The sequence below is a fragment of the Rattus norvegicus genome, chromosome 5, assembly GCF_036323735.1.
Source record: "Rattus norvegicus strain BN/NHsdMcwi chromosome 5, GRCr8, whole genome shotgun sequence".
Lineage (NCBI taxonomy): Eukaryota > Metazoa > Chordata > Mammalia > Rodentia > Muridae > Rattus > Rattus norvegicus.
In genome coordinates this window covers 38,320,725-38,335,000 of record NC_086023.1, presented here as the reverse complement: position 1 = coordinate 38,335,000, position 14,276 = coordinate 38,320,725, and the positions used below count along the sequence as shown (strand labels likewise).

Genomic DNA, 14,276 nt, shown 5'->3' with positions numbered 1-14,276 from the left:
CCCAGAAGACAAGGTTCCCTTAGGTCATACATCATCCGGTAGTATTCTCCCATAAAACAGTGGGTCAGCTTCACTGGACCTCAGTGAAGGTATTATTGTACTTTCTTTTTTCCTGTTTCCTTCAGAAACAATAAATTCCACCCCCACCCCGGATTTTTGCCAGTTCAAAGTCCAGCCTTCAGAGTCTGGGCTGTGGAGAGAGTGCTAGTGTCTGAGAGGAGGTCAGTGTGGGGACGTACATAGGTGGAAGAAGATTCATAATCTGGTCACTGTAAGAGTCATTGCTGGTTTGTCTCTATGACGACACACTGGGCATCTAGACAAGCTGCCCCCACCTATTCACACACAGGTCAGTGATACTACTTCAGATTCCCCAACAGCAGTAGTACCATTGGGAGAGGCTCAGAGGGATGAAGTATTTCAAAACACAGATTTGAAGTGTTCTTTGATTATTTACCTTCACCTTTACCAAATATTTTGAACCTGCTAGGTGTGGTTGACCAAATTTCACAAGAAATAGTTACTGATCCAAACAGAACCAACAGCAAGTCATTTTTTGAACATCACTGCTTTCTACCCCACTTCCAATGAAAAGTAGTGACGACCAACATCTGTTGTGCTGATAATAGAAACACCGGCAAGCAGCAGCTTTGTTAACACTGTTAACACAAGAGCCATGTTTCAAAACAGCATCTGCAAACACCTTCGGTTTGCAATCCCTGCATAAAGGTCTATTAAACACCCATACTTATTCCACTGAACTAATTCTCATCTCCACCTCCACCTTCAGGGCAACCTCAACAGTTTGGGACTTTTTGAAAAATGCCTATGTTTATGTCCAAGTCTAGTCATGAATCTATACAAATATTTATACGGTAAAATTTCAAGTTCCCAGTCAAAGAGTATGCGTCCTTCTAATTTCAATAATCACTGATTCACACTAACATCCAAGGTGAGAAGGCTTGTTTCTTCTCCCCTCTGTACAGAGTATTAGCAAGTTTTCTCACTTCTGCCAACTTGGTTCCTGATTTCTAGAGTTAATTTTAAGTTAAGAGCAATAAAGGGCACTTTCATGTGATTTCCAATCTTGTTTTGTGCTCTAACTACTCACATATTTTACGGGAAAGCAGAGAAGAAGTTGTTTTCTAAGTTTGATTCAAATTACCTCTGAAAGATAAACAATCTGTAACTTCAGACCTAGGGCTTAGAAATTTCAAAATATTTAAACAAATATTAAATATTTAATTTCAAATTTATTAAACAGAGATTAGGTTAAAAATAGCAAGGCTATCACATAGCAATTACATACTTCCTCTATTGCTTCCCGTTGCGTACTAGGACTTAATTTAGAAAGAGCCTTACACACACCATGCTTGACCACTGAGCTACACTCTCAGCTCTACTTTTCCTTTTCTTTCTTGGCTGGTGAACTTCTGCTGTCTTCCCTCCACCTCATAAGGACCTGGAACTACAGGCTTGAACCCCCAGATCTTGCCCTGTCTCCCACTCTTTATGGGAGTTTTACATCTCCCTTCAAAACATTTCAACAGGGGTTGGGGATTTAGCTCAGTGGTAGAGCGCTTGCCTAGGAAGCGCGAGGCCCTGGGTTCGGTCCCCAGCTCCGAAAAAAAGAACCAAAAAAAAAAAAAAAAAAAACATTTCAACAAATGCACTTGGAAAATTATTATCACACAACTTTTAAGAACACTCTATAGAAACACAGAATACTTATATGCAAATTTTGCAAGACTTTGATATGTGCACACAAACACATTGTATTAAGACTTGATGCCAGATCAAACCTACTTACCCATTAATAGATCTAAAAAGTGTTTCATACTGTGCATCATTAAGGTCGAGCCTGAAAACAAGAAAACAAATTTTACAAGAAACCTGTTCTGAAGCCTAAAGAAAGAGCTAACATTTAATAGAAGCCGCCACATTAGTTTTTAAACATTAAATGAAAACTAAGTTGTTTGCGGTACTGAATATTGAACCCAAAACTTTGCATACACAGGGCAAGTGCTACAAAACTTCTGCCTAAATATCAGACAATATTGCATCTCTATCTTAGAGGTATTCTTGTTAAGCTATGAAAATCACAAAATTATACCATGTGTGGCTAATCAGAAAGGTAAATGTGTTTTTCGGGAATCGAATGAAATTTAATATTTTAAATTGGATGCTAATATACCAAACGGTGGACACGAGCATTATCTGTTAGCCAAGAAACCTATAAATATTCCCCTGTTTTATATAAAGACAAAAAATGTAAAGCTCTGTGGGACTGGAGAGATAGTTCAGAGGTTCACAGTTCTTGCTGCCCATCCAGAGACGTCAGGTGTGGTTGTCCCCACATCAGCTCCGGGAGATCGTACACACTCTTGGGGCCTCTGTGGGCACTGGCACAACAGAGAAACTTTCATCTTTTTGACAGCTTTACTATTAAACCCGTCTAACCCACAGGCAGCTTGGAAAAATGGAAACACATGAATGGACACCAAATCCCAACATCTCATCCCTTCCAACCAGTGGCGAAAGTCTGACTACTGCTCCTAGAATCTAGAACAAGGCAGGCCTAAGGACAAACTACTCACAGACCATGAGGACTGGCTCGAGTGCTCTAAAGCATCAAGCACCTGTACAAGACTCTTAGGTACTGCCATGTTCCTGAAGGTTTTATGTTTTTTCCCCAGAGAAAATCCAAAGGAACTAATCCATGACAACTGTCCACAACCTTTAAATCACACTGCGATGTCTGCGAAAGTGGGTGTGAAATACGGGAGCAGTTCTCCAACACCGAGCAGCTTTTTAGTTCTGTAAAACAACAGCAAGGCGCTCTCTCTCTCTCCCTCTCTCTCTCTCTCTATCCCTCTCTCTCTCCCTCCCTCTCCCTCCCTTCTTCCCACTCCTTCTTCCCTCTCCCTCTTCCCTCTTCCTCTCCCTCTCCCTCCGCCCCTCCTCTCGCTCTTGCTCTCTCTCCCTCCATAGACACCTCCATGAAACTGTACAGTCATTAGTAGAATATACTCCATTTCTGCCCCAGGAAAAAGATAAGCAGACATAGGTTGATTCAGAATGTGGCTCCTGTTGTTGCTAAGTGAGCTGTAATTCTTAGCCCTTGCCTAGTTCTGGCAGTGAGCTTCTCTGACTCTCCTCTAAGTCCCAGTAAGCTCTGAAATCCACGTAGATTGTTCAGAAATTCATATAATCTTCTTTTGGGCTCAGAGACACAGAGCAGTTGGAGAGACAGCTATAGAGTGATCAGCATGGCAAGTGACTTGGCCTCAGAATAGTAAGGTGAAATGGAAGTACGTGTTCTCTGCATCCCTGCCAATCTAAGCTCTTCCCCATGGACCAGGATCAGATGCACACCAAAAAGCTCTGAGCCAGTTTACTAAGTAGTACCATTTGTGACTGTATGCTTTAACCCCACCTCTCCCTATTAGTACGCAAGCCAAAAGCACCAAGTTCTGAGGAAGAAGACATGTGTTGTGTCCCAAAGAGCTAGTTACGAGTGGTCGTGAGCTGCCCTGCAGAGGTTCAGGGAGTCAAACTTTGATCCTGTGGAAGAACACCAAGTGCACATAACCACTGAGCCATGTATCTAACCCCAAATTTAACACATTTAAAACTGCAATACCTATCATTTACACTGTAACACCACAGGCGTTACTGACGAGCTTTTCCTAGATGTGAGAGCGTATTTACAGCAATCTTCTAAAAAATCTCCCTTACTCCTTGAGGGTTCCCTCATGCTAATACTAGGTGGAAACCTAGCTAAATTGGAGACTTGTTAGGATTTTTATGGTGTCTGTGAGAAGTGTGTTTTGTGGGGTAAAGGAAGCCATAATATTTTTCTTAATGCTAACAGACATATAGAATACTATCGATGACATCACAGACACACAGAGAGTTTCATAAACAATTTAGTGGGAGACAGCAGGCTCTAGGTTTGTGGCCGAAATCAGATGCAAAAACATTCCTTTCAACGACAGAATCATAGGAAAGAAGAAGGCATTCATTTTAGAGACAAAAGACCGATCTGTATGTCGCCGGTGAGAACCACTCAAGCATACCTTATGGGCACGACTCTTGCACCCGCAGACTCTATAAACTTCACATAGGACGCAGCAATGTAGAATCTTCCCAACTTCGTCATGTTCCCATAACATTCTTGCATTATTATTCCTACATTTAAAAAAAAAAGCTTTAGTTTCAAGCAAATTTTTTCTTACTCAAAACTGAATCATGGCACAGTACAAATGTCACTAGTTTCTCGATGTACATACCTACAGCTCCTGCAAGCCTGCCCACGGTTGTTGGGAAAGTAGTGGGGAAAGATGATCTGAGTTTCTTACCACACCATTGTTGCGCTTAATCAGGGGCTTCTACCCTGCCTTTGATTATTCAGTTCCAGGATAAAAGACACATTCGACCTTTAATTTATAATAAGCCTTTATCAGCACAAATGCTGGGAAAATATGTTCCCTCTATGCTAATGGAATCCACTTTGCTGTTGATAACCCTGAATTATTACTTACTATGTTTCATTTGGGCTGCTCTTAACTCCATGGCTCCAGTGGCCATGATTTTATGATTCTCACCACATGGAGCCTTCTCCTCTCTCCGCCTTTCTCTCCTCTTTCCCCTGAGTTTCACCTCCAATCCCAAGCTTAGGAACCCCAAGCCTCATCTATCCCAATTCTGCCCAGCTATGGGCTATAGGCATCTTTATAAGGAATAACTGGGAGCACAAGGTCACTTAGTGCCACTTAGGTCTACACGCAGACTCTCTGTCTCTGGAGGCCAATATTTAGCACTACAATGCAATCAGTATCAGACCCAACTACTATATACAATGAATATCTAAAAAGCTCCCAATGTAAATTTATAATAGCTCCAACATTTTTCATTCAACCTTAAGACTATTCATACGCAATTCACTAAATGTATAGGAGGCAAACCCCTTTCCCCACAAAGCCACAGTTGTATCCTTGTCAGCAGAGCCACAGTATAAACAACTTTGATACCTATCTTTCTAATAACCTCATAATCGAAGCAACCGGCGTTCTCCAAATCCATCCCAGAATATTAAAGGTCTCTTTCCTTCCTAAAGGAAGCCTTCTACTCCAATGTTTCCACAGAAACATCATTCCCATATCCATTCAATATTGTCTGCAATAGGGCTCTACCTTCTAAGCTTTAATGCTAGGGGGTGGGAGAGGAAAGAGGTAGAGACAAAGAATGGAGATTTATTTTTAGGGACAATTATGATGGCTGGTGCTTGTGTTAAGAAGTCAGTGAAATAAGTGTTCCATTTACAATGTGTCTTAAACGGGGTGGGGACTCTCCCTGGGAAGGTAGAACAGGCCTTCAGAGAGGTGGAACAAGTTTTCCCTGGGAAGGTATGACATGACACTTAATCAAAGGCATCAGTGAGCTGAGGCAGTGAACCACACGCCCGTATCCCAAACCAGAGTCATCCAGAGCAAAGGGAACAGTACCATGCAAAGGTCATGAGCCAGCCTGTCACTCTGCAAGAAGTCTACCAGACTGGCGACACGTAAGAGAAAACAAGAAGGCAACAGTTAATGAAACAAAGAGTTAGAGACACGAAGGGGCCAGCATGTTCCTTACATACCTCAGTGGTTCTACATTGGCTCCGTGACTTCATGTGCTGCCCACTCATCTCTGATCTCCTCTTACCAATGAAACCCAGATCGAGCACACGACTGACATGAGACACTCATCGAAGCACGTCAGCATATGCAAAGCCTTAGGTCCATCCCAAAGTAAACCAACAAGGAAACTCTCATGTCTGCTCACTGACTACCTGTTCCCCTGTGAGTTAGGAAGTCACTTTAACTGTGTCAGTGGGACACAACTCCTGTCATCCATATTAATCACATCTGTATTCTGGGCTTCTTACAATAGCTGCCATGAATCTCTACTGAATATCAAATGTCAAAATGTATCTAGTAAGAATGTTTCTCTTTCCTCTATCGGATAAGATGGGCTTCACAATTGGAAAATGAAGTTCGGTCAAGAATAGAAGAACGCTATCATAGGAAAGAGTGGTGCAAGATAGGAGAGGAGGTGCCCCAAGGAAGGCATGTAGAATCATGTAAACATAAGTGCCTGGAACACTAAATTCATTCCACAACCACACCACAGCCCGTTCATTTTTTTTTTCTCGCTCCTAGGCAAAGAGCTCAGCCTGTATGCCCTGGTCTCAACATGTGCTCTCAAACGGTGGTTTTTACACTTTCGGGTACTTCACGACTTCCGTGTCTTCCTTGTCTTTGAACGCTTTGTGCTTCCTACAGTAACAGCATATCCATATTATGTGCTCAATCGACTATATTATCTTAATCGACTGGGGATGTGGCTTCACCATGGCTTAGCAGTAGGAAAAGGCACTTGTCGCTGAGTCTGAGGACCTGAGTTATATCCCCAGGACCCCTGTAGAGAAAGATAACTGACTCCTGAAGTTGCCTTTTGACCTCTGTAGGTGTAAGTAAGAAGCATGCACATAAATGTGCAAATGTACACACACACACACACACACACACACACACACACACAATAAGTATAAAAGAAAAACATAACTAAAAGCATACTTTTTTCTTTCATCATATGCAACTTAGAGTTGCCTAAATTCTAAAAAAACAAAATTTTCTGTTATCTTTTCATTTTTTTTTCTATTTCCTAGATCCACAAATGCAATTCACTACATATGTTACATGACTCAACTTGAAGACTCTAACCGTCAATGGAAACACCTTTTTGGAAGAAGGGTTCCAAATATTCGTAAGCCATCCATTTGAAAGCCAGACCACTCCTGAATACGTAAAACAAGTTTCTAGGTTCTGTTTACTGTTCAACATCAAGGAAGAAAAAGTAAGATAAATGTCAAATTCTAACATAGGTCTATCCATAAATTTCTTTTGTCAAATTTTAACTATAGGCTGATTTCTCTTTGGTAGCTTTCAAATGTCTGACATGAATATGCCAAACAGAAACAATTTCACGCTTTGGTTGAGATAAAATGGATATTCAAGTCCTTAGAGTCAGTGTTGTCACTTGGTGCTAAAAATGGCAAAGTCCACGACACACTTTAGTTTCTTACCTCGTGTGTGTGTGTGTGTGTGTGTGTGTGTGTGTGTGTGTGTGTGTTGTATCTGCAAGTAAGTCCTCCGGCAATGAAATGTAAATTTAATCTGTGTGCAGAATTTCTGGGATTGGAAAGGCAGGGAAAATGTTCGGAACACAAGTCAGGAAAAGAACCCATCGCTGAAGTCTGACTGAATCCTCTCACCAGCTAACACACTCAAGAGTAAATTAACCATTTTTTCCAGGTCTTTCTTCCTTCTCTTCTGTTTTCTAGGAGTTTCGTTGGAAACATGATTTACAGTAAAAGACACACACAAACCCCTCGCCCAAAGCTAGTAGCTCCTGGCTTTTATCTTATCCAAGGCACCTCTGCAGCCTCCCTATAATCGTAATTATTATTATGGAATAAGTGAACAGGAATAGAGAGTGAAATCCTCTAATAACTTCTTGAACTATGAAATTGATCATTAGGTCAGCCGAGGTGGAGTCTTCTCTGAGAAGCCCACAGCATGCTTTCTCCTCTGCTTCATAACTTGAGCTCTTCTCTTCCTACTTTTGATAAACCCCAACTCGGTTTCACACTCACTGTCCTTAAAATTCTTTTCCGAATGGAAACCTCACATCGTGGGATTGCCACAACTGTGGTTCCTAAAAATTACAAGACTGCCTCTGGCTGCTTTGGGTGCCTGCCAGGTTGTAGCAAGGAGCTGAGCCTTCATCAGATCCCGATCTCGCAAATGCAGAGATCTTAGAAGGAAATCAGCACAAGGTCCCTTTGAAGAGAAGCGCTCCACGAGCATCGTGGGTCTGCACGCTTGCAAAACAGAGCGCCTCTCGGACTACGGTCCTCAACACCTGACCCAAGTCTCCTTACCGATGATGGGACGCTTGGAGCCGCGCTCATAGGATCCGGACAGCCCGGGGCTTGCAAGCCCGCACAGCAGCAAAACCCATGCGCACAGCAGGCGGCCCAGGCTTGCCATCGCGTTCACGATCGCTATCCGGCCTCCGGCCGCCACTTAAAAAGGTTCTGCGGCGCGGCGCGGCGCGGCGCGCGCGCGGCTGCCCGGCGGGGGCGCGGTCCCACAGTCCGGCCGCCTGGGCTGTACTCCGAGCTCTAGGGCGCGCAAGGCCACACCGCTCAGGCCTCTGGGAAATGTAGTCCGCGCGTGCGCGTGCGGCGGTCGCAGGGCCGGGACCAGGACGGGGGCGGGGGCGGGCTCAGGGAACGTGCTTGGCACCGCCCCATCGCCCTGCGCGCGACCCGGCAACCCGCGGCCTCGCGAGTGGCACGCGCCCGAGGGCCGCTGTGGAGACAGTGGAGACGCGGCAGGTTTATACCCTCCGCCCTCCGAATGCTCCCTGTGAACTCTTATATTGCCTGATGAGGTCACCTACACCGAGTAGAGACGACCAGCTTGGGACCTGATGGCGAGCTCTGGTCCCACTTGGGCCTGTGTGGTAACCAAGCAGCAAGGCCCACAAGGTTCTAGAAGTTACTAGAGAACTATCCTGCCTAAAAGCATAGGTTTTTCTAGCTCTGATATCCTGACCCCATTCAATGCTAGGACAGGAGGTGACTTCCGAAAGACATACCACTGATAGGGTATGGGGGCACGCGGATATCTGGAGGGAGTAAAAGGCACAGAGGACATCTTAAAGTATTTGTGTCCCTTTCCTTTAGATCCCTGTCAACGGAAGGAACTGATTCCTGAGACCTAGTACAAAAAGGCAAGACCAGGCCACACTCAAAGGATACAAGATCCTTGATTAGCTTCGCTATTAGCACCAATTCGTGAAAACCAGTAGTATCTTGTAAAATGATGACAAAATTAATAGCTAAGCAGTTACAACCTCAGGTTGACTAATGTATTTTGGATGTTCAGTTACTTGAATTCATAGCCAGCAGCACAAGGTAAGTTTCTTCCTACCAAGGATCAACTAAACGACAGGTTAAAATAGAAAAGCTGTCGAAGATGGAAATGTTCTTTGAGTGGTGTTATTTGTATAAGAGATAGACAATTTAGAAAAAATAATACAGAATGTGACTTGTGGAAAAAACAGTGACAAGGTTCTGTCATTCATCAAGAAGTGCAATACATTGCGTAGTTTAGTAAGACTACTGGAGATGGGTGTGGTGAAAGATATTGAGAAAATGCCAAGCAAGAATGAGCCTGAGTTGATAAGGATCTATTGCAAACAGGCATCTCAGCGCTGGAGCACAGATTGAGGAAAGGATGGAAATTATTTATTACTCACAAAAATAAACTCCAGATGGAGAAAAGATGTAAATGGGAAAGAGGAAATAATAAACTTTGGTAGGAAAATATAAATGTATATGTGTATTCGTAACTCTGATGGTCAGATGTTTTCATAAGATTTAAAGTTTTATGAACACCATAAAATGTTTTAAAAAATCAAATATTAATGAAAAATGGATGGATTCAGCTGTGTTAAATTTTAATGATTCTGATAGATTGTCAATTATTTTTAACTATTTGAGAAAGCAATTAGGTAAGATCTGGAGGTGGAAAGTCACATACTCTGTAATCTACCACTTCTCAAAGTGGAAATACGTGCCTTCTACATGGTCTCACTAAACTAGGTCATGGGGACTCCACCCTCATAAATAGATGGATGCTATCTCACTGGTATAGGTCAGGTCTGACAGGGGTGCAGTTTCCTTAGAAGGGGGTTGTTGTACATGGAACGAGACTAAACCCTTTTGGTTCTCTTGCTTCCTTTTGTACCATATGAACTCTCCTACTCTCCCACTCCATAGGCGACGGCAGTGGCCATGAAACTAGCACCAGAGACCAACAAATGCTAGTGCCTGTTAGAACAGAAACCTAAGAAGTCTGATCCCATAGCCTAAAGAAATCGGACCATGAACCTCTCTCCTTGGGACAGAAATCCAAGCAATTATTCTATGCTGTGGACTAACAGTAATCAGTAATCTGTGTTGTTGATGACCTGTACATGACTCTTCCATGCACTTTGTCACTTATCCCAAACTAAATCAAGTGGTATAAAACTTCTTACCACCCATCGAAATTTATTTAAAAAAAAAAACAAACAAACAGGTATCTTGGTGTACACCTCTATTCTGGCACTAGAGAGGCAGGTAGGTGGATCTCTATGAATTCGAGGCTAGCAGAAGTTACACAATCAAATGCTATATGGATGCGTGTACGTGTGTGTGTATGTGTATGTAAGTATAAAAGGCATATATTTTCCTGGGTTCAGTGGATTTCTCTGAAATCTCCTCTGGCCTCCCCTGTCGTCATAGCTTAATAGCACCCCCTCCCCTAACTTTAAGCTATCACTCCCGAAGCACTTGCCCAGGAATTAAAGGGAATCCTCTCACTTTGTGGCCCTCTTATGCTCTCATTTGGTGACTTGCCTGGAACTTAGAGAGATCTATCTGCCTCCTAAGTGCCAGGATGAAAAGCATATGCCACCATTTCTGGCTCCCTTGTTGCTGGAGGATAGGCCTGGCAGTGAGTTCAGGATTCCAAGGAGGAGATGTGGGCTCAACAACTACTGTAAAACAGGAACCCACTCACAGGCACTTGGTGGATGAAGCAAGGCTCCACCAACTTTATTCTTTCTCCTATAGCCCAGCAAAGTCTTTCTAGCAGTATAAAAGTCACAATGTGGTTACATTCTATTTTTCTTTAAGTGAGTGATTACAATAAATATAAGGAAGAAAACAGTGTACGCCCCCATATCCTTACATGATTACACATTTTGCATATTGCAGGTGAAAAACCAATTATTCCCAGTGACCCACATAGATCCCTGTCTAAGTAATTTGTTACAGATTAACACAGTGTAAGCAAGCAAGGTATTTTTTTTTCACAGCCAGTTCCCTTACCGGAAGGCTGTATTTTGCAGTTACAAAGAAAGAATAATCATTCTATTATCTCAAAAATTATTCTTATAAAAAAAAGTCCTAAAAGAATCACAGATCTAAAGTTTTCTATGTAAAGACCCCAACGGTTTCTACACTACACTCAGAGTGCACACCTACTCACCAACATTTCTTTATTAAATCATATCGGGATGCTGGGGGCAAAAATTGGTACAAGAAATTACTCATCCCCTTTGATCATCAACCCATGTTAAGCAAGAGAGGCACATCATCTAATAATAACCTAATAATGACCTGGCTGCCATTGTTCTTGTTCTCTGACTTCAAGGAGTCTCTTGCTTGACTATCAGGAACGTGCCTTTCTGAACTTTAAATTGTTCTCCAGCAAAATTATTCCACTAACAAGAACATCTTAACATAATTTTCCTAACAATATATATCTCCAAATTCTTTCTAAGGGTCGTGGTTGAATCATTAATTTGCTCAGTATCAATACTTGGAAAACATCAACCACTATTATAACTGCTAGTAACAATCCCCAGTGATCGGCTAGAAATGCCTTTAGAGTTTCCATACAACTGATAGATTATGAGAGACATGGTGACCTCAAGGTCAGTTAGCAGAGTGGTACTCTGTAACAGCATGAAGTCCTCAGTGCCCATAGTCCTCAGGGCTCTGCCTCTCCCAAGGCACACCCATCATGGTTGTGCTAACAGGTAGATGTCCTCCATGAGTTCTAAAGCTGTTTGCTGTTCCTCTCACATGGCACCCAACAACTGGTGATTTTAAATCCCATCAAGTTGGCAATTAAGATAAACCATTACAAGACTTCATGAAATTAAGAAGCTTCTGAGAGACAAGAGAAATTGTTAATCAAATGAAGAGATAGCCTACAGAATAAGATAAAATCTTAACTATATATATATATGTCAAAAAACTAATATCTAAAATGTACCAAAATCCGCAAATAATATAATAATATATAACAAAAATGAAACAATCTAATCAGCAACTTCAATAATATATAGTTCTCAAAAAATGAAACACAAATAGCTAATAAGTACAGGTAAAAAATTCAACCCCACTAGCTCTCTGAAAGATAGGAATTAAAACTCCATTGACATGCCATCTCACCCCAGTGTGAATGAGTCTTTAAGAAATAACAGGTGCTAGGGTTGGGGATTTAGCTCAGTGGTAGAGCGCTTGCCTAGCAAGCGCAAGGTCCTGGGTTCGGTCCCCAGCTCTGAAAAAAAGAAAAAAGAAAGAAGAAATAACAGGTGCTAGTGAGATGTAGGAAAAAGGCTCCCTAGACACTGTTGATTGGACTGTAAACTAGTCCATCTGCTGCACAGATGAGTATGGAAGTGTTTTAGAAAACCATTTAGTAAAGGTAGCCATCAGCAAGCGTGACAGCCTGAGTTCAGTTCCCAGTACCCACATGATGAAAGGAGAGAATCAACTCACTCAACTAATCTTCTGACTATATGTACACTACAGCATGGGCATGATTCTTTCTCACACAGAATAAATAAGAAGTTATTTTAAAACTATACTAAAAATAGATTTACCATACAATCCAGCTGCAGGACTCCTGCGTGCTTTTTTTTTTTTTTTTTTTTTTTTTTTTTTTACCCAAGAGACTCCAAGTCTATATATCCAATGTACAACAGAGATTCTGGAACATGGTTTATTGCAGCACTATTCACAGTACATACATGCCATAACCAACCTAGAGATGTGGCAACAAAAGAATGGGTACAGAAAATGTGGTATATATACACAGTGTATATATACCAGCCAGAAAGAACAAAATTATGTCATTTTCTGGAAAATGAATCAATGGAAGATACTCATACTAAGTGAATTGAGCCAGTCAGAAAAGCACATATTGTATAATTTCTCTTATTTATGGTTGTTAATCTTCATAAAGATGCATGAAATCATATCTGTATTTGTGGCATGAAATATAAGTGCAACTTTCTAGAGGAACAAAGAGAACTTAAGAGATGGGGAGGGAACAGAAAAGTAGGGAGGGGGATATATTCACCATGCACTGTGTATTTGTATGAAAATGTCCTCATGTGACACAGAACTGTGAAGTACCACTGTCCAAGACAGAAAATACCCAAATGGAAATTTAGTAAATATCACTGGGGAAATATAAAGGAAATCAATGGAATTAAAACAATATGAAGGTATAAAGACAAGCGTGAGAGGAAGTATAGGATGTAGGTGATGACAGGACAAGAAGTCATAATGTGGATTGTTCCAGAACAAGACAAAACACGGAGCCAGAGGAGCTCCATGCTCCCGTAACACCTGCATGTGACCGAGCACTGGAAGAAAACTGACCTAGAATGACCAGCTCTGAACACCTACACAAGTTATGAGACACCCAGGAAAAAGAACTCCTGTCTACTAAGGCACCAGACAAATTCCACTTAATTATGGATAACCTCAAACTTCACGAACAATATGAATATCAAATCAGGATTGTCAAGGTGCCTCAGTGGGTAAAAGTAGTTGTGGCAGAAGCCTTGTGGCTGGAGTGCAGTCTCTGGAACCCACATTTAAGGAAAAAAAAAAAAACCTAGATGCAGTAGCATCTGTCTGATATCCCAGCACTACTATGCTTAAATGCGAGGTAGGGACTTGCACAGGAAGCTCATGGGCTAGCTAGTTTTGGATATACAGCATGGCAGAAAAAACAAACAAACAAATGAACAAACAAACAAACAGAAATAGAGTCCCTGCCTCTCAACAATGTAGAAGAAGAGAAGCAAAATTGTCTTCTGACATGTGTACTGTTTCTTGTATGCATCTCAGCACACACACAAAAGAAGCAACTATTGAAAGTTGTCTGACTACATATGCACTCTGTCTGGCATGTAGAAACACTCACACACACATACACAAACACACAAAAGCAACTATTGAAAGTTGCCTTTGACCATATATGCACTGTGTCTTGCATACACACACACACACACACACACACACACACACACACAAGCACATATGCAAACATGAATGCATGCATTCATCTACTTGAGAAAATCAAGAAACAACAGGATTTTTTTTTAAAAACTCAAGTTCATTTGTAACCCTAAGTATACTTGAGCTTTCAAGTGGCAGGGCCAGACTGTGAATTCTCACCCTTTGCTAGATAGTGTCCGGATATTGGCTTTAGAATAAGGAAAACAGTATCTGTATGTAAGGTCACCATCTGGCAGGAACACAAGCAGGAAGGCTGCTACAAATTCAGACACGGATAACAAGAGAGTTA

The 14,276-nt window shown here is 41.8% G+C and overlaps 1 protein-coding gene and 1 long non-coding RNA gene across 2 annotated transcripts in view; one reads left to right on the top strand and one right to left on the bottom strand.

Annotated features, from left to right (window-relative positions):
• Positions 1 to 8,254, bottom strand: part of Ggh (gamma-glutamyl hydrolase) — a 22,909-nt gene extending 14,655 nt beyond the window's left edge. Inside the window, exons 1-3 of the mRNA NM_012960.2 lie at positions 7,991 to 8,254; positions 4,080 to 4,191; positions 1,811 to 1,861 (exon numbers count right to left, since the gene is read on the bottom strand). Coding sequence (NP_037092.1) covers positions 1,811 to 1,861; positions 4,080 to 4,191; positions 7,991 to 8,099 — 272 coding nt within the window. The 5' untranslated portion in view covers positions 8,100 to 8,254. The remainder of the gene's footprint in view (positions 1 to 1,810; positions 1,862 to 4,079; positions 4,192 to 7,990) is intronic.
• A 344-nt stretch (positions 8,255 to 8,598) lies between these two features.
• LOC134478943 (uncharacterized) lies at positions 8,599 to 11,982 on the top strand. Its single transcript, XR_010051723.1, has 2 exons — positions 8,599 to 8,722; positions 8,801 to 11,982. It is a non-coding gene; the product is annotated as an uncharacterized LOC134478943 (long non-coding RNA).
• Positions 11,983 to 14,276: the final 2,294 nt, after the last annotated feature.